At 41.6% G+C, this 26,310-nt stretch overlaps 3 protein-coding genes across 8 annotated transcripts; 2 read left to right on the top strand and 1 right to left on the bottom strand.

Moving 5' to 3' along the window:
- Positions 1–6,385: 6,385 nt before the first annotated feature.
- On the top strand, positions 6,386–6,973 carry LOC308426028 (uncharacterized protein; the record flags this gene model as incomplete). Its single annotated transcript, XM_080923738.1, has 1 exon — positions 6,386–6,973. One exon carries the CDS (start codon positions 6,386–6,388, stop codon positions 6,971–6,973), a length of 588 nt encoding a protein of 195 aa, XP_080779864.1.
- A 5,318-nt stretch (positions 6,974–12,291) lies between these two features.
- LOC308426025 (uncharacterized protein) lies at positions 12,292–12,999 on the bottom strand (the record flags this gene model as incomplete). Of its 3 annotated transcripts, none has more annotated exons than XM_080923735.1 (2): positions 12,292–12,451; positions 12,527–12,999. In XM_080923735.1, 2 exons carry the CDS (start codon positions 12,997–12,999, stop codon positions 12,292–12,294), a joined length of 633 nt encoding a protein of 210 aa, XP_080779861.1. The 3 variants fall into 3 exon arrangements, with proteins under 3 accessions (XP_080779861.1, XP_080779862.1, XP_080779860.1); XM_080923736.1 differs by having other exon boundaries at positions 12,292–12,757; positions 12,908–12,999; XM_080923734.1 differs by having other exon boundaries at positions 12,292–12,999.
- Positions 13,000–17,707: 4,708 nt separating this feature from the next.
- On the top strand, positions 17,708–24,981 carry LOC308426001 (uncharacterized protein; the record flags this gene model as incomplete). 4 transcript variants are annotated; one of them, XM_080923704.1, is made up of 2 exons in its annotated part: positions 17,708–18,248; positions 24,176–24,981. In XM_080923704.1, 2 exons carry the CDS (start codon positions 17,708–17,710, stop codon positions 24,979–24,981), a joined length of 1,347 nt encoding a protein of 448 aa, XP_080779830.1. The 4 variants fall into 4 exon arrangements, with proteins under 4 accessions (XP_080779830.1, XP_080779832.1, XP_080779833.1 ...); XM_080923706.1 differs by lacking the exon at positions 17,708–18,248 and having other exon boundaries at positions 24,124–24,200; positions 24,441–24,981; XM_080923707.1 differs by lacking the exon at positions 17,708–18,248 and having other exon boundaries at positions 24,124–24,236; positions 24,372–24,981.
- Between the last annotated feature and the right edge of the window lie 1,329 nt (positions 24,982–26,310).

Here is a 26,310-nt window from a genome sequence, read left to right as displayed (position 1 = left end):
TCCCACTTCCAAACCTTCCAACCCACCTCCTATAAACCCACCAAGAACCTCCACCTCTGACACCATGGTCAGCTCCTGTTGTGGCTCTGTCTGCTCTGAGGAGAGCTGTGGCCAAGGCTGCTGCCAGCCATGCTGCCTCCAGACCACCTGTTGTAGGACCACCTGCTGTCGTCCCAGCTGCTGTGTGTCCAGCTGCTGCAGACCTAGCTGCTGCCAGTCTGTGTGCTGCCAACCCTCCTGCTGCCGCCCCACCTGCTGTCGTCCCAGCTGCTGTGTTTCCAGTTGCTGCAAGCCCAGCTGCTGCCAGTCTTTGTGCTGCCAGCCCACCTGCTGCCGCCCCAGCTGTTGTGTGTCCAGCTGCTGTAGACCTAGCTGCTGCCAGTCTGTGTGCTGCCAACCCACTTGCTGCCGCCCCACCTGCTGTCGTCCCAGCTGCTGTGTTTCCAGTTGCTGCAAGCCCAGCTGCTGCCAGCCTTTGTGCTGTCAGCCCACCTGCTGCCGCCCCTGCTGTGGGAGCTCCAGCTGTTGTGGATCCAGCTGCTGCAGACCTACCTGCTGCATTTCTAGCTGCTGTCGCCCCAGCTGCTGTTCATCCAGCTGTTGCAGACCACAGTGCTGCATCTCCAGTTGTTGCCGTCCCATCTGTTGCCAGACAACCTGCTGCCGCCCTGCATGTTCTAGTGGTTCTTGCTGCTGAGCAGTCCCACCCAATCCCCTGTTCATCACACAGTTCCCGATGTAGACCATGTGTGTGCTGAGTCCCAAGAGACCCATTGTAAAGCCTTTGATACAACTGAGATGAATTCAGACAACAAATATATTGCCACACTCGAGCCTGCATAGTATCTGTCTAAAATGAACACACATTTGAGCTTTCTAAACTCTCATAATAATTTGCTCTGTGCTATATTGGAAAAAAACAAGCTTCCTAATAATTAATAATAAAGGTACTTAAGTAAAATGTCACTGTGTCTATTTTTCTTGCTGAAACTGTCATCAACTGCCCTTGGAAAGCTGAGAGTTTATTGGGTCACATGGGGAAGTCATCCCACTGGGTGTTTAGACCTCATATGAGGACTATTCTAGCTACTTTTCTGCATCTTTGAATACTTTGTTTCCCTTTTATGGGTGATGAGAGACCGAATGAATCTAGAGTAAAAATCAAGAGCTAGCTATGCCGTCTGAACACATCCCCGCCAAAAACACCACATTTATTTTATAAATTAAATTTTATAAATATAAAATTTATTTGTATTTTATAAATTCAAACATGTGTTATCTGTTTCTGTCTAATCAGGGACAGGCTGCTTTATCTCTGTCCTGTGTGTCACACAACTTCAGCGAAGGTGTCATCTGTCACTGGGATCTCATTTTATAGCCAACCTGGGACAGTCCACTTTCATGTTCACTTCTGTGGTTGCTGAGAACATTTCCTTCCCTGACAGCATTGAGGTGAGAGCCTCTTGTCTCCTACACAGCAGCAAAGGGGGGGGGGGAGAATATGCGAAGAGTTGATCACCAAGAGGAAAGTCACAGTTTTGTCACTTCTTCCTTGGATTGTTGCCATGTGGTGTCAGCTAGAAGTAAATGGCCCACAACTGGGACTTGTCTGCAGCCTGTGAAGGAACAGGCAGAGAGAACTGAGGGCCACATTAAGGCCACTCTGCCTCCAAAACAGGGGGAACTACTAGTGATGTTCTATGCAATATTCACATTTCTGTAAAACTAAACTACTCTGTTTGGAGGTATCTATTAGAGGGCTAAGAGACCCACAGCCAAATGTTTAGTGGAGCTCAGGGAACCCCGAGGAAGAGGGGGTGGAGGGATTGTAGGAGCCAGAGGGATCAGAGACTCCAGGTGAACTAAGCAGGGCTCTTAGAGGCTCACAGAGACTGACAGAGCAATGGTGGAGCCTTAATGGGTCTGTGCTAGGCCCTCTGCACATGTGTTGTGATTATTTAGCTTGAGTGTTTGGTGGGACTTCTAACAATGGCAGTGGGGGTGTCTCTGATTCTTTTGACTGTCTTAGGACATTTTTCTTCCTACTCCCTTTGTCTTGTTCAGCCTTGACACGGGGCAGTTTGTTCCCAGTCTTATTGTATTGTATTGTGCCATCTATGTTTGGTTGATATCTCTGAGAGGTGTGCTGTTTTCTGAGGGGAAACTGAGGAAAAGTGGATCTGGGATAGAGAAGAAGACGTGGGGACACTGGGGGGGGGGGAGTAGAGAGAGCCGAGGATGTTGTTGGGATGAGAGAAAAACTTTTAAAAATTCCAATAGCAAATTCCCTCAGAAAAAAAGAAAGGAAGAAAGGAAGGAAGAAATGAAGGAAGGAAGGAAGAAAGGAAAGAAGGAAGAGACAGAAAAAAGTAGAGAGGAAGGATGAAAGGAAGAAGGAGCAAAACAAAGACCAGCTGAAGTCTTGAGGCAGTAGGGCAGTGATTCCTTGGGGTTGTGTGGTTAAAGATGTGGTCAAGACATATACAGCCATTCTTGGGGGTGAAATATTTCCTTTGACTTGGCCTTGGGTTACAGTTCCTTAAGTACTATTGTGCAAATATACACATACATTTCTAGTATATGCATGTTTTTATAATAATAAAGATTATTTCCAAACTGATGAACTGAAATCTTTAGCTAGGAGTAAACAGCAAAATTAGATTAAGCAATGAAAATATTTTAAGAGCAAAGATGACTCAATAAATGGTTAAGGGCAATATATATACTATTATTTCTAGTATACCTATCACTTATTCTCAAGACTGATTACATATATATTAAATAAATATATATTCATTCACTTAATATGTTTCTTTGTTCATCACACATTCATTAATTCATTGATTCAACATTTACTCATTAGTACTTAATGGGGCTTCGTTTTTGTAATAAAAACATATGACTGTTTTCATACAAAATTAAGGTACAAAATTTTGGTTGCAAAGAAATGGGTGGACCAATGATATCTTGTACATTCCAGGAGAAGTGAATTCATTTTACAAATCATACAGAGTTTTGACTTTCAGTCACGATATGCCTTTCATTAATTGCATGCATGTTCTGGTTCTTTATTCAACCTGTTTGGATTTTTAATTATAAGAAAGTTAATTGTATTGGAAATATGTGACTTTCTACTAGACACACTTATTGTATTCTCTGCAGAGATCATGAGGTTATAAATAAGACACTGTTTGTCACCCAATTATCCATTTTAGCTCTAGACAAGATTCATACCAAGAATTTGTGGGGAAAATGATGTTTGACAATATATAATCTAAGCCTGTGCCAGGCTTCGGGAATATACAAATGAGCTCCTAGGTGCCAAATACAGTTGTCTTCAGTCCATTTTAACTGCACTGATAATATTTAACTGACTTCTTCCATTAGGATATTATAAAAAGTTGAAAAATGTTTCAGGGGAGAGAAATTACTCAAGACGTTAAACACCATCTACATAATACAAGCCCAGGCTTGGTTGACAGTACATGGTCATTACATTGCCATCAATCACCCACTCTCTTTTCTAGATCAACAGCAAGGTTTAGCACAGGGTATGCACAGTGATGTCTGCCTGGGTAGGGCATCCTCTCTAATAACTCAGGGTGCCATCTGCATCATCATCTCCCCGAGCTTCAGTTCCAATGGTTAGTGCTCTTTGATTCCAATTCAGGGACATTTCCTCTGTGGTTCAGATGCCACTGGTGAAATGTAACTGATTTTGCAAGATCTCTTAGGACCGGAAATAGCTATGTGATGTGGAATATTTAAGGAGAGGGATTTTAAGTTTTGTTGGGCACTGGGATAAACTAAAGAATTTCAGAAACTTTTGACACACAGGGTCTACTGCAGACTTATCAAGTGAACAATTATCTTGGCAAAGAGTTGAGCAAAGGCAATGTTTGACATTTCCCAAATGATTCAATCTTGTGGCCAACTAGTTAAGTAGCTGTTACTGTTTATAGATTGCAAGGAGAATATTTTCCACTATCTTAATTGTTGAGAGTGTACCTGAGGCTATTCTCGAATGTAATTTTTAGTGTTGGGCTTGACCACAGGCCTTTTCACAGATTAGACAAGTGTTCAACAACTGAGCTATAAACTTCACTGCAAGAAGATTCCTTAATTTCCCTGACTCTACAGAGAAAACCCTCCTCTAAGGACAAATTGTGTCTTTAATTTTTACTTGGTTGCTCTGATGCAGCAAATCTAGTGGACACATTACTACTGTGGATCCATAAGTGGCTAAATCTTTCACTTTCTTTAGCACAGCACCAAAAAAGCTTAAAGTAAATGCATGACCATTAAACATTTGCTAGGGAAGCCAAAGAGATAAAAGTCTTGTGGTGAGATTTGTCTTTAGATGATCCTAATGATGACATCATCACCAGCTATCCTGTTTCTTCAGCCTAAGGCAACAAGAGGCAGAGAATCTCTTTATCAGAAACTCTAATCACCAAGCCAGTGGGATGAGGATTTTGCACAATTGAAGTCTCTATTCTGACCATAGTATGAACAGATGCAACCTAACACCCTCTCATCTAAACACCATTTCCTGTTACATCATTCTTTTTTTCTTATTGCAACTTCATTTTTTTTAAAAAGGAGAGATACATGTACAGATTTTAAAAAGCATTTTGGCATAAAACTATATGAATCTATTTTTTTGTCAGTACTTGAAGGTTTGTTTGATAGTATGCATTGAAATCTTACTAGTTACCATAAGCATAAAGTACACATAAAACATAACGTAACATGGAAGTAGTCAAAGTTTTCTTGGTGTGTATAGATTAAACATAATGATTTTTAAATACCAAAAATTGCCATAAGGCTATCTTCTTAGCTCCTGAGTTATTAATAATTTAAGGTCTAGGTGTACCCACTCTGAGTGGGTGCTATACACTTGTTGCTTTTTTTTTTCTAAGAAGGACTGAGGAGTCTTCCTTTTGGCCTTTCTTTTTTTGAGCTTTATATGACCTGTGAGTTGCTTCTTGGGTATTCAGAGTTTTCTAGGCTTAGTATCCAATTATCAGTGACTGCAGCTCCACCATGTTCATAGCAGCCTTATTTAAAATAGCCAGAAGCTGCAAAGAACACAGATGTCCTTCAGTAGATGAATAGATACAAAAATTGTGGTATATTTACACACTGGAGTACTACTCAGCTACTAGGAACAGTGGCTTTATGAAATTCCTAGGAAAATGGATGTATCTAGAGAATATCATCCTGAGTGAGGTAACCCAATCACAAAGAGCAGACATAATATGCAGTCACAGTTCTTAAAGTAAAACCTTAAGAAAGCAGTCCAACCCACCATTAAACCATGGAGCTGGAGAGTCCTGTGTGTCTACAAGAACCAAGGCTCCAACAAACACAGGAAGTCTGGGGGGTAAGCTAGACCACTGCTTCCCAACCTTCTAATGCTGCCACCCTTCCACACAGTTCTGCATGTTGTGATGACCCACAACCATAAAATTATTTTCATTGCTACTTTAAAACTGTAATTTTCTACTATTATGAACGGTAACGTAGATATATGCATTTTCTGCTATTTATATGAAAAGCAACCTCCAAAGGGGTTATGGCACATAGCCACTGAGCTAGAGCAAGAGGCAAGGAAATGTCTAATAGGAGTTCTGATGTTTTGAAACAGAAACAATATGGTTAGCAGGACTAGTTAAAGAGAGAAGACAGACAGCAAAAAATAACACCAAAGGGTATAACTTAGGGGCATGCATTTTATGATATAAATTTGCTCTATAGCCATATTATATGACAAAAATCAATCAATCAATCAATCAATTAAACAAACAAAACTCCCAACATTTTACAATCCAGTTTACCATCTGGAGAATATTCTATTTCCAGCTTAAAAATAAAATCTGGAAACTGGATCATAGTCTACACAGGGAGGTATCTGAGGTATGAGTCATTATGATGAGCCATCAAATTAGTGCAGCTTCATCTACTCAGTCACAAGATAAAATCTGTAGGAATCATAATTACTTAGGAGTGGACAGTTGTGACATGTAGCATGAGACAGAAGAACAAAATGAGGAGACACATAGTGTCTTGTGAAGTCATCTAGAAGGAAGTGTCCATCAGACAGTGAGCAGATGGTTCGTCAAGAACTCACAATGAGTCCTAACACACCAGGAAAAGGAAACTCTCTTCCATTGACCTTGATAATTTACCCAGGAATAGAAATATGCCTAATAGGATAATTACTTATTTATTGACATAAACAACAATAAGGAAAGAATGCTGCATGTGAGGACAGCAGCCCCTCAGCAGGGTATAAAAGGGGATGTGGACAAGGAGACTCCCACTTCCAAACCTTCCAACCCACCTTCCTATAAACCCACCAAGAACCTCCACCTCTGACACCATGGTCAGCTCCTGTTGTGGCTCTGTCTGCTCTGAGGAGGGCTGTGGCCAAGGATGCTGCCAGTCCACCTGCTGCCAGACCACCTGTTGTAGGACCACCTGCTGTCGTCCCAGCTGCTGTGTGTCCAGCTGCTGCAGACCTAGCTGCTGCCAGTCTGTGTGCTGCCAGCCCACTTGCTGCCGTCCAAGCTGCTGCATCTCTAGCTGCTGCCGCCCCACATGTTGCATTTCTAGCTGCTGCAGGCCTTCTTGCTGTCGCCCCAGCTGCTGTGTGTCCAGCTGCTGCAGGCCTTCTTGCTGTCGCCCCAGCTGCTGTGTGTCCAGCTGCTGCAGGCCCCAGTGCTGCCAGTCTGTGTGCTGCCAGCCCACCTGTTGCCGCCCCAGCTGCTGCCGCCCCTGCTGTGGTAGTTCCAGCTGCTGTGTGTCCAGCTGCTGCCGCCCCACCTGCTGCATTTCCAGCTGCTGCCGCCCCAGCTGCTGCAGACCCCAGTGCTGCATTTCTAGCTGCTGCCGCCCCACCTGTTGCCAGACCACCTGCTGCAGGACTACCTGTTGCCGCCCAGCATGCTCTAGTGGTTCTTGCTGCTGAGCACTGTCACCCACCGACCCCTGTTGTTCATCACCCTTCATTTGTGATGTAGGTCATAGGGAGCTGAATCCCAAGATGCTTATCCAAGGCTCTATTTCAACTGAAAATGATTTTGGCCTCCAAATATACTGTCCCTACTCCTGTCTGTTTATCATCTGTCTCTAAAAATCCCACAAGTTTACATTTTCCCTTAAATCTATAAAGTTTGACATTACCCCCATGGACAAATTTGTTCTCTACAATATTTCTAAGATGGACATTCTCTTACATATTAAATAAATTTGAATTTTGCAGGTGCATAAATATATATCATGTCTCATTATTTGTCCTCTCAGATTATTTTCCTCATCTATCAAGTTCTGAAGATGATTTCTAAGTACAAAGACAGCACATGCACTAAGGTGTGCCAACACAGTCTCTGTGGCATGGCCCCTCCTGTAGGGAAAGATGCTCTCATAAGGTAAAGGCATGGTCCTCTGTGCTGAAAACTTTCTCTGGTGCAGCTGTTGGTAGGAGAGTGAAGACCCTTGGCACTGAGTTCTCCTGGTGAGGGGGTTGGATGAGCACAAGCTCTTACTCAGTCAAGTGCCCCATAACTGTCCCTGGGACTTCAGTGGCATGAAGTCCAGCTGCTATTGGAGGTGTACTGCTCACACCAATCCTCTTGATTTAAGTCATTCCCTAAGTTCACCCCAATGCTTCCTGAGGTTACTTTAAGCTCTTTGTCTCAACTCCCTCTATAAAGCCAGGTCCCCAAGGACAAGTAGCCTAACACCCATGTTCCTAACCCCAGTGCCCCTTCCCTCCCACAGAATTCTCATATAATACAGAGAGTTCCATGGGTTCAGGATCAAGTCTTGATTTTTGCTTCACTGAACTGTAAAACTGAACATATTACCTATTTATTGATTATATTATTTTTCAACTTTTAAAAACACTTTGAATTTTAAAATGTATTCTGGATATTAATTTTTCCAGGCAGTAAATAACTGCTAAAGATCCTTTCTCTAGCCTACTTTTTTATCCAGTTGTTTCTTTTGTGATAAGACCTGATTTGTCAATTCTTACCATCATCTTGACATTTTCTTCTTATATTTTTCTCTTGTGGTTTCAACTTTTCAAATTCTGAGTTAAAACATTTTATCCATTTTGATATTTATCCATTTGGATATTCTGTTTTCTTAATTCAAGTTGATAAAGGGGCCCTTCCCCCAAATCTGTTCATAGCAACCTTATTAAACCTTATTAAAACTCCTAATGTGTGGGTTTATTTCATTTATGCTGTCACACACCATAGATCCACATACTTATTTTTCTTATGTTTCACTGTCTGTTGTGGTTAACATGGCTCTACAGGCCAGTTAGAAGCTGGGTGTGCTGCTTTTGACACCTAATTTTATAGAAACAAAAACAGTAAATCAATTCTATTATCAAAATCCCCCAAATCTTCCCTTCCAAATAAAATACCAAATCCCACCTACAATTATATGGATTTTCTTAAAACGCCATAGATTGGGTGTTTGCAAAGAAAGAAAGAAAGAAAGAAAGAAATGAAACACAGAAAAAAAGAAAATACAAGAAAGAAAGGAAGGAAGGAAGGAAGGAAGGAAAGAAGGAAGAAAGAAAGGAAGAAAAAAAGAAAGGAAGAAAGATAGAGGAAGAAAAGAAAGAATAAAAGCACAAAGTTTCAGGAATAGGCAAAGCTGTCATAAGTACAAAAATACTTTGGTTTTTCTTGTTGTCTTTGCTTTGTTTTCTTTGTTCGTTCGTTTGTTGGTTGGTTTTTGAAGTTTGTTTTGGTTTTGGTTTGGTTTTCTGTTTTCTGTTCTGCTGTGAGCACTTTCTTATCCATGTCCAGCTGTGGGCAAATGGTTACAAATTCTGTGTTCAAGCAGGTTCGTATCTAAGCTGTGAGAGAAGAAATACAGAAAGCAAACAAATCAATGTCTTGGGCCATAGGATGTGGTTTGTGTTTACTACTTTCGTTGACAAGCTATAAGAAATAAGACTAAGTGACATACATAACTGGCCACCAATTGTTGTCACTTTTGTAGTATTTCCAGATGCATGTAGTGCCTCCTCCTCAAGCCACCTTCTTCCAACCAACAGCAAATGACAACATTCCCCGATGAACTGACAGGTGTTTGAGGCTCTCCCATTGGTAGCCAGCCCTGTCCTTCAGGTTTCTCTTCTATCGCTGGCTTTCGATGAGTCCGTACTAAGTGGGGGAGATTCTTGTGTCCAAACAAACAAACAAAGCACCAGATACCAGCCTTGGTTCAGCACCTGGCAATGACTGGGTCTCTTGCTTTAGCTGCTTTGAGGGACTGAGCACTCTCAACCACAGCATAAGTGACGGCATATGTGATCCCTTTCAGAACCAGATCCTTCCTCACATGTGACCTCAATGCCAACTGACATATTCCGTGAAACCTTGGAGCATGCTATGAAGTTGCACCTGACTGATTGTGTATACAATTGTGAGATAATGAACATGTGTTTTTTTTTATTGTGACATATAAAAAAATAGAAGAGATGTAGATTGCTAATACATATTTATCTGGCCCCATACAACTCATAGAAAGGGAGAAAAGGAATCAAAATCTATAGAGAAACAGGATGTTGAAGTAGATGTATTCATAAGCCCCAAGGACTCAACAGGCTGCTTCCTTGGTGGCGTGAAGACTCTCTGTTAACTAAGGTAGTATAGAAAAGGCAGGCAGTGGGGTTGAAGAACATCACAGAGAAATGTAGCAGAGTCACTAGAGCTAGAGCTTTGATGGCAAATATCACAGTAGACTGTAGCTCTCCAGCAATAAAGGGATAAGATCACAGACAACCCAGGTGAACCACATAACTATCAGAGTTGATGTAGGACAGTGTGGTTCAAGCACTGTAACTCATGGGGTTGTGTGGGGACAATTAAGAGATTTTGGAATTGCTCAAAATTCAAATTAGGCAGCCAAAATTGGCATGGCCATAAATATAGGCTCTAGGTTTTCCCAAGCAAATGTATGTAGGTGGTCCTACAACTGTTCATATTTTGATATTAATCCTGCTTCCCCAAAAAGGGCTGCCCAGTCACATACTCATGAAGGTGGCTTCATCTGAACCTTTTCATTTTAATTAGTAAAATAAAGGTGAGAGCCAGTGATTGGGTGGGGAATGGAGGTGGAGAGATAGGTTGAGAGGTCAGAGAGGAAGAGGGAAGTTCCAAGCTGGACCTCGGGAAGGATGCATTAGATCCAGGTAGGAGTTAAGTAGCTATAAACATTTAAGGATTTCATAGGTTTAAAATCTCACATAGAAAGGCAGTTTGTATCCTTGTCTGTTTGATGTAATCTTATTGTGTAGAGAATTTGTGGATTGGGAATTTGATATATAAACTTGTATGAAAAGCTATCAGGCTTTAGAGTTGTGTTTGTGTTGGAATTTGGGGTAAAGAAACACCCCTGGATGGAGGCAATAGGGCCAGTGGAGTAAACCACCAGGGGAGAGAGTCGTGTGGACAGAGAGAGACCGTGGGGGCAGGTTGGACCAAGCGACAGAGTCAGTGCATGAGGCTCCATAGTAAAAGCAGCGGAGATGCAGTGAGACTGAGGTGCCAGTATAGAGAGAAGCCTTTCCTTTCCTTTTTAAAATATTTACTGCAACATATGTAACTAAACCTGCATGAAAAAAATTATATTCTAAGAGAGTTTAATAACAAATGAGTAAGGAAATATGTCAATATGCATTATTTGATTGGAAGAATATAACCTTTACTCTATACTCTACTCTTGATTGATTTCTCTAATCTCTGGACCATCAGTTGAAACAGGATGACCTTGCGGGCTAAAAGACCACTTTATTCATACACCACTACCACCACCAACACCCACACACAGGGAACCATTCAGGATAGGCTAAGGCTAGCAGGTTACATTCCCGAAGGTTGCATTTTTGCATGGTCTACAATGAGTGAGCTTGATGGCAAGGCTCCAAAGAGACTTCTCACGATTTCTTGTTGCTGATGATATGCCTTTTCGTCATTATTAAATATAGTAATCCCTGAGCATTAGCCCAACCTATTGATCAGATTTCCTGCAGATCAACATTAAAGATAAACTTCCATGAATTAATGCAATTTAGATGAATTAATTATTGTATAAAATTCCTGATTTCACTCAAATAATCTTAGGGAGAAACTTTTAAGAGATGGTCTTAGTTGCTTTTCTAGAAAGATGTAACAAAATTAGAATCAAGAATAGAATGTGCCAAATTCTCATATAGTAAATAAAATCTCCATAATAAGAAATAGTTCATAATCACACTAAAAAGAGAGATAGACTTGGAACAAATTTGTGTTCAAGGGAAAACATTTAGGTCCAAAGATAAACTCACATGTGTGCACTATAAGGCAAGTTCATATAAAAAGCTGTTGCTTTGAACTTATAATGAGTTTATTAAAATAAAACACTGCTTTGAACTTAATATCAACAACCTTTTGTAATTCCCATTTTATCTCTGAGGTAATTTTCTAAAGAACTTTTTTTTCTAAGAGGTATAAAAATGGCCTAAAAAAAAGAAATACATATGTTGGTTGAATGGTTTAGCTTGGGGAGCTGGACCCCATCTATCCATCCATCCATCCATCCATCCATCCATCCATCCATCCATCCATCCACCCACCCACCCACCCATCCATCCATCCATCCATCCATTCTTTTATCCATCCATCCATCCATCCATCCATCCATCCATCCATCCATCCATCCATCCACCCATCCAAATGTATGCCTGTTAGTCTGTAAGTATGTGTGTAGGCATATGTGTATGCAAATAAGCATGCATGAATACTTGTGGAGTGTATATGACAGGTGGTTGGGACTAACAAAAATGTGAATGTGTTAATGTGTAAATGAAGATGAATACAGAGGAAACATAGAGAACACACCTGAAGTCATCCACTGTGCTCTAAGCATTGTTATAGATGAGCTAAATAAGGAGATATGAGACACACATATTCTTGTATACATCTGAAACTAAGATTTATTTAAGATATGGGGAAGGGGAGCAAGAATCTGTTTTTGAAAATGGGGAAGGAAAAAAAGTATGGGGATGACATTTGTTTACAGATTTTACCAAATAAATAAATAAATAAATCTATCATGTATTCATTGACAAAGATACAGGGACAATGTAGTTAGAAGGTTTAAAATCACTATTTTAAGAGAGAGGTTTGACTGGCCTCTTGGGCTTCCATTCATAGGTAGTGTACATCAGGAGTGCTGGGTGATGATGAAAAGATGAAAAGATGAGACTGTGGGTGAGAAAGTTCAGCAGCAAGAACAACTAGAGCATGCTGGGCGGCAGCAGGTGGTCCTGCAACAAGTGGTCTGGCAGCAGGTAGGGCGGCAGCAGCTAGAGATGCAGCACTGGGGTCTGCAGCAGCTGGGGCGGCAGCAGCTGGAAATGCAGCAAGTGGGGCGGCAGCAGCTAGATCCACAACAGCTGGAACTACCACAGCAGGGGCGGCAGCAGCTGGGGCGGCAACAGGTGGGCTGACAGCACACAGACTGGCAGCACTGGGGCCTGCAGCAGCTGGACACACAACAGCTGGGACGGCAACAGCTGGAAACACAGCAGCTTGGGCTGCAGCAGCTAGAGATGCAACAGCTAGGACGGCAGCAGCTGGATCCACAACAGCTGGAACTGGTACAGCAAGGGCGGCAGCAGCTGGAGGTGCAACAAGAGGGCCTGCAGCAGCTGGATACACAGCAGCTGGGGTGACAGCAGGAAGGCCTGCAGCAGCTAGAAATGCAACAGGCAGGGCGGCAGCAGCTAGAGATGCAGCAGCTTGGACGGCAACAGCTGGATCCACAACCGCTGGAACTGGTACAGCAAGGGCGGCAGCAGCTAGAAGTGCAGCAGCTGGGCCTGCAGCAGCTGGACACACAGCAGGTGGGCCTGCAGCAGGTGGGCTGGCAGCAGCCTTGCCCACAGCCCTCCTCAGAGCAGACAGAGCCACAACAGGAGCTGACCATGGTGTTAGAGGTGGAGGTTCTTGGTGAATTTACAAGAAGGTGGGGTGGAAGGTTTGGAAGTGGGAGTCTCCTTGCCTACATCCCCTTTTATACCCTGCTGAGGGGCTGCTTTCCTCACATGCAGCATTCTTTCCTTGTTATTGTTTGTTAAAAAATATCTGACTATCAAATTAGGCAAGTTTCATTTCCTTGCACAATTATCAAAGTAGATGGAAAACAGTCTCTTTTCCTGTGTTAAGAGTCACCATCAGCTCTTGGTTAACCATCCATCTTCTGAGTGTCTTTCTTGCCTTAATTTCTTCCAACTGTCACACAACCTTGTGTGTCTACTCACTATATGATTCAGTCTCATGGTGGATAGCTCTACTGATTGCCCTTAGATAATCATGATTATTAAAGACCCATAATTGTTTCTGGTAAAGTTGGAGGATAAAGATTCCTCATTCCAACTGCTCATCCACAGTGGGTCAGGTGGTTACTAAGGATTTGAATATTTAGAACATAGACGTGAACAAAGAAAGGTCTTCCTCCTCTGACTCCTACATTTCTGTATCAGTTTCCAAGTGGGAAATTGAATAGAGAAATGTTGATGTTTATTCACCCCTCCCCTCTTTTGTCAGTAAACTTTTAATAGTATTTATGGGGCCTGTCTTTCCTGTGGGTTACAGACCTCAGTGTCTTGCAAAGTTCAGGTTTCAATTTTCTGGCTACTGAAATTATTTCTCTCTATTTTGTCTACTCTTTCTCTGGCTTAACAGAACATTTCAGGTCATACCCTAACTTTTTCAAGATTTACCTTGCAAGAGCAACTGATAATTAGGTAGCACTGCCGCTTATGCTAATTTAAATCCAAACATCCTGTTTTCTGATGAATCTTAGCTAGAAATTCTCCTGTTTCATGTTTCTAGTAGTGGACTGGACTCCCTTCTTAATGTTTATGTAACATGCATGTGTGTGTGTGTGTGTGTGTGTGTGTGTGTATGTGTGTGTGTGGATTGTGATTATATATTACACACATTTACATATGTGATATATGTGCAATACATGTGCAATATGTGTACTCATATAAAATATTCACATATTAAATTCACATTATAATATTTAAGAGTACAAATATTTGATATGTATTCATATATAACATATATAAATATAATATCCATATGTATATATTGCAGAACACAGTATATGCTTAAAGGGCTGGAGCAACCATCGAATTAGCTAGATGAATTATATTTCAAAATCGAGGACTGCTTTAGTCCCTCTGCTATTTTATGTCAGTCAAGAGGTAGACAGACATGGAGTAATAGTGTAATAACTCCATTAAGTCTCTTAATTAAGATTATTTAATGGCCAGGACCTTTGCAATATTTTTATCATATTAATTTGCTCATATCCTCATATTTGTAGAGCTTGAAAAGATGAAGACCTTAAATAAGTACATGTCCTGGATGAGAGTTTCCCCTGGATCGCTACAGTAACAAGGACACCTCTTCCATGTGACCATGCACAGGAAGATCTCTGGGTTACTAGTAGAGTCACAGAGCCCAGCCCCAACTGGCACATCTAGAACATGACTCCTGTACCTAAGACTGGAGGGTCATTGCCTGAGAGAGAGTGGGAACATTGTTATAGCCAGAGCAGGGAGTTTGCTGTGAGATTGTGACTCCCAGCAATGTCAGAAGCTCCACCTGTAGAGTCTCACCAACATGGCTGCCTAAATATGAGTTGAACCAAGACAACACCAATAGACATGCAAACATGGATGGGGAAAGCTCGTGATGTCTCAACCCCACACAAAGAAGTACAGAGAACATAGGAATGATCCAAGTGGGAGGCTTGTCTTTCTCAGGGAAGGACAGATCGACTGGCTAGCTAATACCCCATTGTGATCTCTGCAAAACATACATACAAGTAGCATTATACATACTGATCAGGTTATATTTATGTATTCAGAAATTTATATATACACTAAACATGTACACACAAAGAGAAAAAAATGATGTAATTGTATTATAACTTCAAAACATAATAATAATAATAATAATAATAATTAATAATAATAATAATAATAATAAGTCTTTTGAGCTGTGTATATAGTTCTTTGGTACAAGGTTTGCATCACACAAGGTACTTGGCTCAAAGACACATGACAAAATGAATGAAATGAGTACCTTTTCCTCACTTAAATCCTCACTGTGGGCTGGTATATAGATAATCACAGTCTTCCAACCAGTGCTTCCTTGTGGCTGCATGGGAGACATCCACGGAGTTTTTTAATCTGCCAAAATTTGTCTTATACCCTGAACAATATCCCACAAACTAGTCTGAATATTAGCAACTTTTAGAAGTTCACAAGAGATTCCAGTGAACCCTTCGACTCTCAGTTTACCCACTAAACTACCCACATGGTCTGCATCGCATCCCTTGTAATATCCCTTGTAACATCTACTTTGACCACAACACAGTGAAATAATGCTAAATCTCTTCGTTATTTATTAGGCAAATCTCATATCAAATATAGTACACCCACACTGATGAGAATAGACTAATATGGAATAGAGTCTTCTGACTGGATTTGTTTTAAAAGAAGAAACCATGAAATGGAAGAGACACTGGAGTAATAAGAAAGTAATCGTGAGTTAATAATAGTGATTCCTGCCCCCTGCAGTCAAAGCTTGATTCTCTATTGTTCTGCTCTCATTGATGTTGTTCAAGTCCTGTGAGTACTAGAGAGATGTAAACTAGTCAGGAGGACTCTTGGCCTTTCATTCTACTGTGTTCAAAGTGCAGTGATTCTAAATCACATACACACATTATATGTCATATATTATAAATTACAAATTATATATTAGCTATATATTAATTATATATTAGTTAAATCACTGCTATGGAAACATTGTTTTGCTTTGCTTTCTTCCCATAACTAAAATAAGCACAGATATATGCGATATGGGCAATTTAGTGATGCAGACCTCAGATTTCACTTTCCTTTGGAATAACTGAGGAGGCCCATTAACTATGGACACCAAGTCCAAGAACATAGCAAATAACTGAAAGGACTTCTACAGAGGAACCAGACATTGTTACTTTTACCTTCACCAACCCTAGAGTGGTTCAATCTTGAGCCACTGAGCACTTGTGCTGGGTGAAGTTTGGTGATTCTGTAAACACTAATTTCCAGTGAAAGCCCATGGCCATTTCACATTAAGTAAGAAAAGGGCTTACTTAATCTTCTGAAATAGAAATAAAACTTTTCTTATCGGTTAACAGTCTTCCTCTAATACCTTTATTTCATTTGTGGTCTCTCTAATAACAGTGAATCAAAGCAACAAGAACAACAACTCTCCTACATGTATCGTCATTTAAAGTATTCATAGTATCTACTTACAACTTCAAGTCAATGAAAACACAAACAAATCAAATGTTTGCTAAACAAGTATGACAAAAATGTATGTAATATGCTTGGTCGTTAAATGGTCTTAATTAAAACTTTTAATGATGTCACCACATAGCTACAGCAAGTCTCCACCAGTTTCTATACCAACAGACCATGAAGAATGTAATGGTAGCATTCCTCATTTTTAGAAATGCTAATCACTTGGCCACTTGGGAGATATTTTTGCACTCCCCAAGTCATTGATGTATCCTGCCTATAAATAAATATTGATGTATCCTGACTATAAATGAATAATAGCTGATAACCTTTTACATAGATATCTGCTTTTAAAAATTACTCATCTTTTTTTCATTTTTTTTCCATCAGATGCCTGAATGGTGAAGTCTAGTGCACATACTTGAGTAGAGACAGAGTTGAGGCTACCTGGGTGAGAACTTCTACAGACACAGGAGATCCAGAGCCAGAAAGAAATTGATCATCTAACTAAAGCTACAACTTAGAAAACACTTGGGTCAGGAGTTGCTGTCAAAGTAAGAAGGCTAGGCCAGCAGAGACAGAAAAAAAATCCTGCATGGCAGTAAGGTGCCTGGATTTGAGGCTGAGGTGAGGTGTTGCCCAGTTCTCTTAAGATGTGCTGAAACTGAGTGTTACAGTTTTGTTCCTAAAGAAAATCAGCATTTTAGCATTTAGTTTTCTATCTAAAACTGTTCTGTGTTTTTCATTGAACAATAAAATAGAAAGTGAATCATAGTCCACATAAGGTAGGAGACGTGACTTACAGCCCCCCTAATCTCATAGCACTGGAGTTTCTGTGGTCAAACATTCTGTGCCGGTCTGATCCATTATGGATGAGTCATCAGTATAATAAAGTTTTCTTCTCCTGGAAAATTCCAAAAGAAACAATTATGGACCTGAAATACCAATGGCCATCTAAGGATAGACAGTAAAGCCATCTACTCTGAGGCTGAATCATATAGTGACTAGAAATATGCTGTCATGGGACACTTGTTTGGAAGAAACTAAAGCAAGAAAGACACTTAGAGGATGGTTCAGCAAGAGCTGATGATGACTCTTACCACCAGCAAAAGAAACTGGGCTCCCCCATTACCTTCATAATTTAGTCAAGAGAAAAAAGACAATTTGAGAGCCAACTGTTTATTAACACAAACAATAACAAGGAAAGAATGCTGCATGTGAGGACAGCAGCCCCTCAGCAGGGTATAAAAGGGGATGTGGACAGGGAGACTCCCACTTCCAAACCTTCCAACCCACCTTCCTATAAACCCACCAAGAACCTCCACCTCTGACACCATGGTCAGCTCCTGTTGTGGCTCTGTCTGCTCTGAGGAGGGCTGTGGGCAAGGCTGCTGCCAGACCACCTGCTGTCGTCCCACCTGCTGTGTGTCCAGCTGCTGCAGGCCCAGCTGCTGCCGCCCAAGCTGTTGTATTTCTAGCTGCTGCAGGCCTTCCTGCTGCCGCCCCAGCTGCTGTGTGTCCAGCTGCTGCAGACCTCAGTGCTGCCAGTCTGTGTGCTGTCAGCCAACTTGCTGTCGCCCTAGCTGCTGTGTGTCCAGCTGCTGCAGGCCCAGCTGCTGCCGCCCTACCTGCTGTGTGTCCAGCTGCTGCAGGCCCTCTTGTTGCATCTCCAGCTGCTGCCGCCCCTGCTGCAGTAGTTCTAGCTGTTGTGGATCCAGCTGCTGCCGTCCCACCTGTTGCATTTCTAGCTGTTGCAGGCCTTCCTGCTGCCGCCCCAGCTGCTGTGTTTCCAGTTGCTGCAGGCCCCAGTGCTGCATCTCAAGCTGCTGCCGCCCCATTTGTTGCCAGACCACCTGCTGCCGCCCAACATGCTCCAGTGGTTCTTGCTGCTGAGCACCATCACACACAGTCTCCTGTTGTTCATTACCCCACCCTTCCTAATGTAGACCACTTGTTATGTGAACCCCAAGATGCCGAACCAAGGCTCTATTTCAACTGATAATGATTTTGGCCTCCAAATATACTGTCCCTATTCCTGCCTGGTTATTATCTATCTCTAAACTAATCACAAGGTTAAATTTATTCTTTACCATATTCCTAAAAATGGACATTCTCTTATATATTAAATAAATTTGAATTTTGCTGGCACATAAATACATATCATGTCTCATTATTTGTCCTCTCAGATTATTTTCCTCATCTATCAAGTTCTGAAGCTGGTTTCTAAGTACAAAGACAGCACATGCACTCAGGTGTGCCAACACAGTCTCTGTGACATGGCCCCTCCTATAGGGAAAGATGCTCTCATAGGGTAAAGGCATGGTCCTCTGTGCTGAAAACTTTCTCTGGCGCAGCTGTAGGTAGAAGAGTGAAGACCCTTGGCACTGAGTTCTCAAGGTGAAGGGCTTGGGTAGACACACTCTCTTCGGCCAAAAGCTGATATCTTTTGGAAATTTCACACCTTCTTCCTATTCTGGAGAGAAAGGATGATGGCTTCTGGCACTTAACTCCTGATGATAGGTGCAGGGGATTAATGAAAGTCTCCTTTCTTTCTTTAAGTCTATGACTTCTTGCTAGCTAGTCAAGAGGCTCCGAGCTCATTAACTCTTAGTAAGCCAGAGAGCAAAGAAAAGAAAGTCAGGCACACACACACACACACACACACACACACACACACACACACACACACACACACACAGTATAGATGAAGGAGAAAAAGGCTACACCACTTTATTGTTGTTCTTAGTGTTTATACCTTCTCAGGATGGTTTTTTAAAAGTATTTTTATATTCAGTAAATTCATAGTAAGTGTGAGGTAATAGTTCATGCCATAGATTAATAATGTGTAAGGAGAATTGTTTACAGGTTTTTACAATAATACTAGCACCTGAATAATCATTCATCATGTGTTTTCTGGTTTCATAAGTTCATTATAAGTCTAAAGTAATGATTTTTATGTCATAAGTTAGCACGGTTTTATCAAGAGACAAATCATCTGCCTTGCGTCTTAGTATTTTGAAGTCTTGTATTGATAAATAGATAAAGGTCCACCATTTCTTTTTTATTTTTACACTTACAATAAATTACCCATTCCCACTTCATGACCTTTAGTTACCAAATAATGGCCTCATTCCTAATCCAGAAGGAATGCTTTTGTAGATTTAGTCTAAGCCTGTTTTCTTTTCCTGGTACAATTAACCCATGAGACACGAAGTTCTACAGAGCTCCATTTGCAGCTTTTATTCTATAAGCGGTTTGAAATTACTTGTATCAGTTTAGGAGTTCTAAGAAATTATTGTCAGGAATTATGATATCATCAATTTGTTGACACAGCACTACTACATGAAAGTATATCTGCATAATGATTCTGCAGTATCTCTGTCCAACACAGTCTGTAAGTACCCAGAAAGTCATTAAGCTAGTGGCAGAAAACGCATATCAGCAGCAAGAAGCAATCCTGGGATAAAATCTGTGGACTTTGCCTCCACAGCGCACCCATCTCAGCCACACAAACACTCAGCTGTCTCCAGAAAACTCCCTTATTTGCCATAGTCTTTCCTAGATGGTCTGACATCCCTCCCCCAAAATCTGTTCATGGCAACTTTATTAAAACTCAGAAGGTGTGGGTTAACTTCTTGACCAGCTTTTTCCTTCCATGTATCTACATACTCATCAACTCTTATGCCTACTGTTCTGATACTGTCACCAGTCCTTTAGAGGACAATTAGAGGCGGTGTATGATGCCTCCTACAACTAATTCAACAAGAAAGAAAACAGTAAACCAATGACAGCAATAAAAGGCCCAAGTCTTCCCCTTCAAATAAATGACCAAATCCCACGTACAATTGTATAGATTATCTTAAAGTAAAATGTTCCTTACGTGTTTGTAAGGCAATCCTAAATTTTAAGAGAGAGAAGAGGGGAAGGGAGGGGAGAAAGAAAGAAAGAAAGAAAGACAGAAAGGAAAGGAAAGGAAAGAAGGAAGGAAGTAGATGGAGGGAGAGAGGTAGAGAAAGCCAGCCAGCCAGACCCCACCCCCCCACACGGGTGTGTGGGGGGGGAAACAAAGCAGTTTTGAATGTAAAGATATTTTGTTTTATGTCTGTTTTCTGTTCTTCTGTCAGCATTTTAAAAACTGTCCAGCTGTTGGGAAATGGCTATCAATGATGTGTTTAAGGAAGTTTGTATTGACGCTATCAGGAGAGGAATACTGTAAGCAAATCAATGTCTGGAGCTACGGGATATTATATGTAAGTTTTCAAAATCTAAGAGCCAAGTTCTTAGGAAATCAGATTAACAGAGCAGCCCTCAAACTTATAAAAAGTATTAAGTCACTAAAAGCAAAACCGAAGGAGAAATTTTGTTTTAATTAAAAATAGATATTTTTATACCATATGTTCTGATTATGGTTTTCCCCTCTCACAATTCCTTCCAAATCGTCCCCAACTCCCCACCCAACAAAACTTACATCCCTTCCCTCTGTCATTAAAATACAAGCAGTAATCTAACACATTAATATAAAAAAATAAAATAAAAAAAAAATGTGGAATAGGATGGTACAAAAAAAAAAGAAAAATATCCACAGAACAAATAAAGAAACGCACAGAGAGAGGGGGGGTGGGGGGAGGGAGGGAGGAAGGGAGAGAGAGAGAAATTCTGTAAGAACAGAAACCACAGTATACATGCAAAAGACCTGTAAGGGGAAAAATAAAGAAAGAAATGAAAATGAAAATACTGCCTACACAAATTATTTAGACAAGGAACCTTCAAAAATGTCACTAAGTTTGTTTTGTGTTAGCTCTCTACTGCTGGGTTCAGGGCATGCCTTTAGGAGTGGTTTGTATACCCAGTGAACCCCATATAAGTTATATAAACCTGTAAGTCCCACTTCAGAGTCTAGGAAACTGAGTGTAGAAAGAAGAGAAGTAGCCCAGATACCAATCACCTAGTTTGTGTATCTAGCCCTGATGCTAATTATTAATTTTGCTTTATACCAGGTAAATTTTAGCAAAAAAAAAAGTATATAGTTCCATCTCTTCTGTTTAGTGATTTCTTCTTTTAAAGCAAGGCTGGTCATCAGGCCCCATGTTGATGTATTCTCATTAATGTGGGTCTCTCCTGATAGCTATGAGCTTTTTCTATGTGCATGAAGAGACTTAGCATCATTTCTTTGTATTCAAAGTAGCTGTTGAATATTACAAGTGGCACAAATGCATATGATATGGGCAGTTTGATGGATAGTTTCTTTTTTCTTCATTAACTAATTAATTTATTCACTTTTCATTCCAATTGCAGCCTCCTCCTCTCAGACCCAGCTTCACTCAGCCTCCTCTCCTTCTCTAGGAAGGAAGTCCTCCCTGGGTTCCATCCTACTCTGATGCTTTAAGTAACTGCAGGACTAGGCATATGCTCTCACACTGAGGCTAGACAGGACAATCCTGATAAGAGAACAGGATCCATAGGCAGGCAACAGAGTCAGTGACAGTCCCAGCTCTAGTTGTTGGAGGGCTTACATGAAGATCAAGCTGTATATTTGCTACATATGTGCAGGGTGCCTAGGTCCAGCCCATGTATGCTCCTAGTTCTTATGGTTCAGTCTCTGGTGCTCCCTAGAGGATCCAGATTAGTTTACTCTGTATTCTTCTGGAGTCCCTATCCCCTCTGCATCCCTCAGTCCTTCCACAAACCCACAGCCAACAAATGACAAGTCTAACTTTAACCCATGGGCAAAAACCAATCCCTATTAATGATTCTCTGTAGTACTTGCAGATAGGAGCTTAATATAACTGTCATCTCAGACTGTCTACCCAGCAGGTGACTGAAAGAGATGCAAATGTTAGCTAGAGCTCAGGGGAGTCTGCTAGCAGATTTTCAAGTCTAAGGGTTCATTGTGATCACTTGTGGATTTCTAAAAACTGCTGATATTGAGACCAGTCAAAAGTATTTGACAGTTGGTAATACTCTGCAGATGTACTTATAGTCAATGTCTCCCAATCAGATCATTCCTAAGTTTCCCTAAGTTCTCTGTACTTCTTTGTATGGGGTTGAGACATCACGAGCTTTCCCCATCCATGTTTGCATGTCTATTGGTGTTGTCTTTGTTCAACTCATATTTAGGCATATTTAGGTGAGACTCTACAGGTGTAGCTTCTGACATTGCTGGGAGTCACAATCTCACAGCAAACTCCCTGCTCTGGCTGTAACAATGTTCCCACTCTCTCTCAGGCAATGACCCTCCAGTCTTAGGCACAGGAGTCATGTTCTAGATGAACCAGTTGGGGCTGGGCTCTGTGACTCTACTAGTAACCCAGAGATCTTCCTGTGCATGGTCACATGGAAGAGGTGTCCTTGTTACTGTAGTGATCCAGGGGAAACTCTCATCCAGGACATGTACTTATTTAAGGTCTTCATCTTTTCAAGCTCTACAAATATGAGGATATGAGAAAAAGCCTGTAGACTAAGTGTAGGCTAAGCAAATTAATATGATAAAAATATTGCAAAGGTCATTAGATAATCTTAATTAAGAGACCAAATGGAGTTATTACACTATTACTCCAAGTCTGTCTGCCTCTTGACTGACAGAGGATAGCAGAGGGTCTGAAGCAGTCCTCGATTTTGAAATATAATTCATCTAGCTAATTTGATAGTTGATCCTGCTCTTTAAGCATATACTGTGTCCTGGACTAGATACATTTAAATATTTTATTTACATATATCATATGTAGATCACACGTATTTCATACATGTAGGTAAGTATAATATATAATCACAAACCCACACATGTGTGTATATATAACTATATATACATGTACAAATGAACATTAAGAAATGAGTCTAATCCATAATTGAAAATGTGAACTGGAGAGTTTTAAGCTCAGAAACACAGAGAAAGCTGGACATTTGGTTTAAATTGGCATAAGTGATAGTGCCACTTGGTTATCAAGTGTTATAAAGTAAATCTTGGAAAAATCAGCTATGACTGTATCACTTCTGTTAATCAAAAGAGAGTTTGACAACAATGAAGGGAAATATTCCTCAGACTGGAGCCAAGAAACCAGAAACTTGTGAGACACTGGAGGTCTGTGACCAACAGTAAATACAGGCCCCATAAATGACTAATAAAGTTTTTTTGGCAAAAAATGGGGGTGGATAAACATCAACATCTCCCTATTCAGTTTCCCACTTGAAAATTGGTACAAGAAATGTAGGAGTCAGAGGAGGAAGACCTTTCTTTGTTCACTTCTATGTTCTAAATATTCAAATCCTTAGTACCCACCTGACCCACTGTGGATGAGCAGTTGGAATGAGGAATCTTTATCCTCCAACATTACCAGACACAATTATGGGTCTTTAATAATCATGATTATCTAAGGGCAATCAGTAGAGCTATCCACCATGAGACTGAATCATATAGTGAGTAGACACACAAGGTCATGTGACAGTTGGAAGAAATTAAGGCAAGAAAGACACTCAGAAGATGGATGGTTAATCAAGAGCTGATGGTGACTCTTAACACAGGAAAAGAGACTGTTTTCCATCTACTTTGATAATTGTGCAAGGAAATGAAACTTGCCTAATTTGATAGTCAGATATTTTTTTTAACACAAACAATAACAAGGAAAGAATGCTGCATGTGAGGACAGCAGCCCCTCAGCAGGGTATAAAAGGGGATGTAGGCAAGGAGACTCCCACTTCCAAACCTTCCAACCCACCTTCTTGTAAATTCACCAAGAACCTCCACCTCTAACACCATGGTCAGCTCCTGTTGTGGCTCTGTCTGCTCTGAGGAGGGCTGTGGGCAAGGCTGCTGCCAGCCCACCTGCTGCAGGCCCACCTGCTGTGTGTCCAGCTGCTGCAGACCTCAGTGCTGCCAGTCTGTGTGCTGTCAGCCAACCTGCTGCCGCCCTAGCTGCTGTGTGTCCAGCTGCTGCAGGCCCAGCTGCTGCACTTCTAGCTGCTGCCGCCCTTGCTGTACCAGTTCCAGCTGTTGTGGATCCAGCTGTTGCCGTCCAAGCTGCTGCATCTCTAGCTGCTGCCGCCCTGCCTGTTGCATTTCTAGCTGCTGCAGGCCTTCCTGCTGTCGCCCCAGCTGCTGTGTATTCAGCTGCTGCAGGCCCTCTTGTTGCACCTCCAGCTGCTGCCGCCCTTGCTGTACCAGTTCCAGCTGTTGTGGATCCAGCTGCTGCCGTCCTAGCTGTTGCATCTCTAGCTGCTGCCGCCCAAGCTGCTGTGTTTCCAGCTGCTGCAGGCCCAGCTGTTGCCGCCCCAGCTGCTGTGTGTCCAGCTGCTGCAGACCTCAGTGCTGCCAGTCTGTGTGCTGTCAGCCAACTTGCTGCCGCCCTACCTGCTGTGTGTCCAGCTGCTGCAGGCCCTCTTGTTGCACCTCCAGCTGCTGCCGCCCTTGCTGTGGTAGCTCTAGCTGTTGTGGATCCAGCTGCTGCCGTCCCACCTGTTGCATTTCTAGCTGCTGCAGGCCTTCCTGCTGTCGCCCCAGCTGCTGTGTTTCCAGTTGCTGCAGGCCCCAGTGCTGCATCTCAAGCTGCTGCCGCCCCATCTGTTGCCAGACCACCTGCTGCCGTCCAGCATTCTCCAGTGGCTCTTGCTGCTGAGTACTGTCACCCTTTAGTCTCCTGTTTTTTGTCACCTTCCACTTGTGATGTAGACCATTTGTGAGATGAACCCCAAGATGCCAATCAAAGCCTCTGTTCCAAGTGATAATGAATCTGGCCTCTAATTGTACTTACTGCTGTTGGCCTCTTTAGTATCTCTTTACAACATGAAGTAAGTTTGTGTCTTCTCTGAAGTCTGTAAACTCTCACCTTATTCCAATAGAATACCTTGTTGTCTGCTTCTTTTTAAAAAGTGGAGATTTTTCTTATGTGTTAAATAAATATAAAGTTGTTGTTATGCAAACATAAAGGCACCATGTTTCCTTATTTTTTTCAAGTGGTTGTCCCCACCTCTGAACTTCTACTTAGTGCATCTATAAATAACAAGTGACTTACATCAGATAATTTCTAGTATCTCAATTTAACTCTGTTCCCTCTGTACCTTCCTTCTAATAAAGGAGGATGCTCTCATAGACCATGCACGTACAGATTCCATTCCTGATTACTTTGTATGACAAGAGGGTTGGTTTAAAAAGGAAAGTCAAATCCCCTAGGCAGAGTACTTGAGCAGGGAGAGAGTGGGTGAGTACCTGTTATTCCTCCCTTTACTTCAAATGCACATGTGTCCTCCCAAAGTCCCAGAGGTCTTGAGTAGCTTGGGCCACTGGTGCCTCTTGGGTCTCTCTCTCTCTCTCTCTCTCTCTCTCTCTCTCTCTCTCTCTCTCTCTCTCTCTGTCTGTCTGTCTCTCTCTGCCTCTCTTTCTCTCCCTCCTTCCCTCCCTCCCTCTCCTCTCCCTCTCCCTTCCCCTTCCCCCTCTTAACTCCCCTCCTCACTGTCTCCAGTGACTTCTATAATTCCCTATATCATGTTCTAGGATGATATCTCACATGAATAACTTTATAACCTTCAGCATGTGTCATATAATGAGAACATAAATTCTAAGACCCTCCTGCTAATCTCAATATTGCTGCCGTTTCGTACCTTTTTCATACCATATGGAAATCCCATGCATTCTAGTTTGGTTTTAGTTGCTGTGATAAATATCATATCCCTAATTAGCTGGAGAGGAAAGAATTTACTTCGGCTTATAGCTCATCGTCCATCATAGAAGGAAGCTGAGATGGGAAACTAGAAATAAGAACCAACACAGCCACCTCAGGATAATGCTACCCTACTGGCTTGCTTTGCTTTCTAATATAACACCGAGCCACATTTTCAGATGTAGTAACGCCCATTTTCTCATAGATAAAGAAAATGCTTCACAAACATGTCTCTAAGCTAATCCAATGGAGGCAATTCCTCAGTTGAGGTTCCCTCTACTTTATGCC

The sequence above is a fragment of the Micromys minutus genome (genome assembly GCF_963924665.1).
Source record: "Micromys minutus genome assembly, chromosome: 10".
NCBI lineage: Eukaryota > Metazoa > Chordata > Mammalia > Rodentia > Muridae > Micromys > Micromys minutus.
The sequence above is the reverse complement of the archived record's forward strand: the minus strand, read 5'-3'. Positions and strand labels throughout refer to the sequence as shown.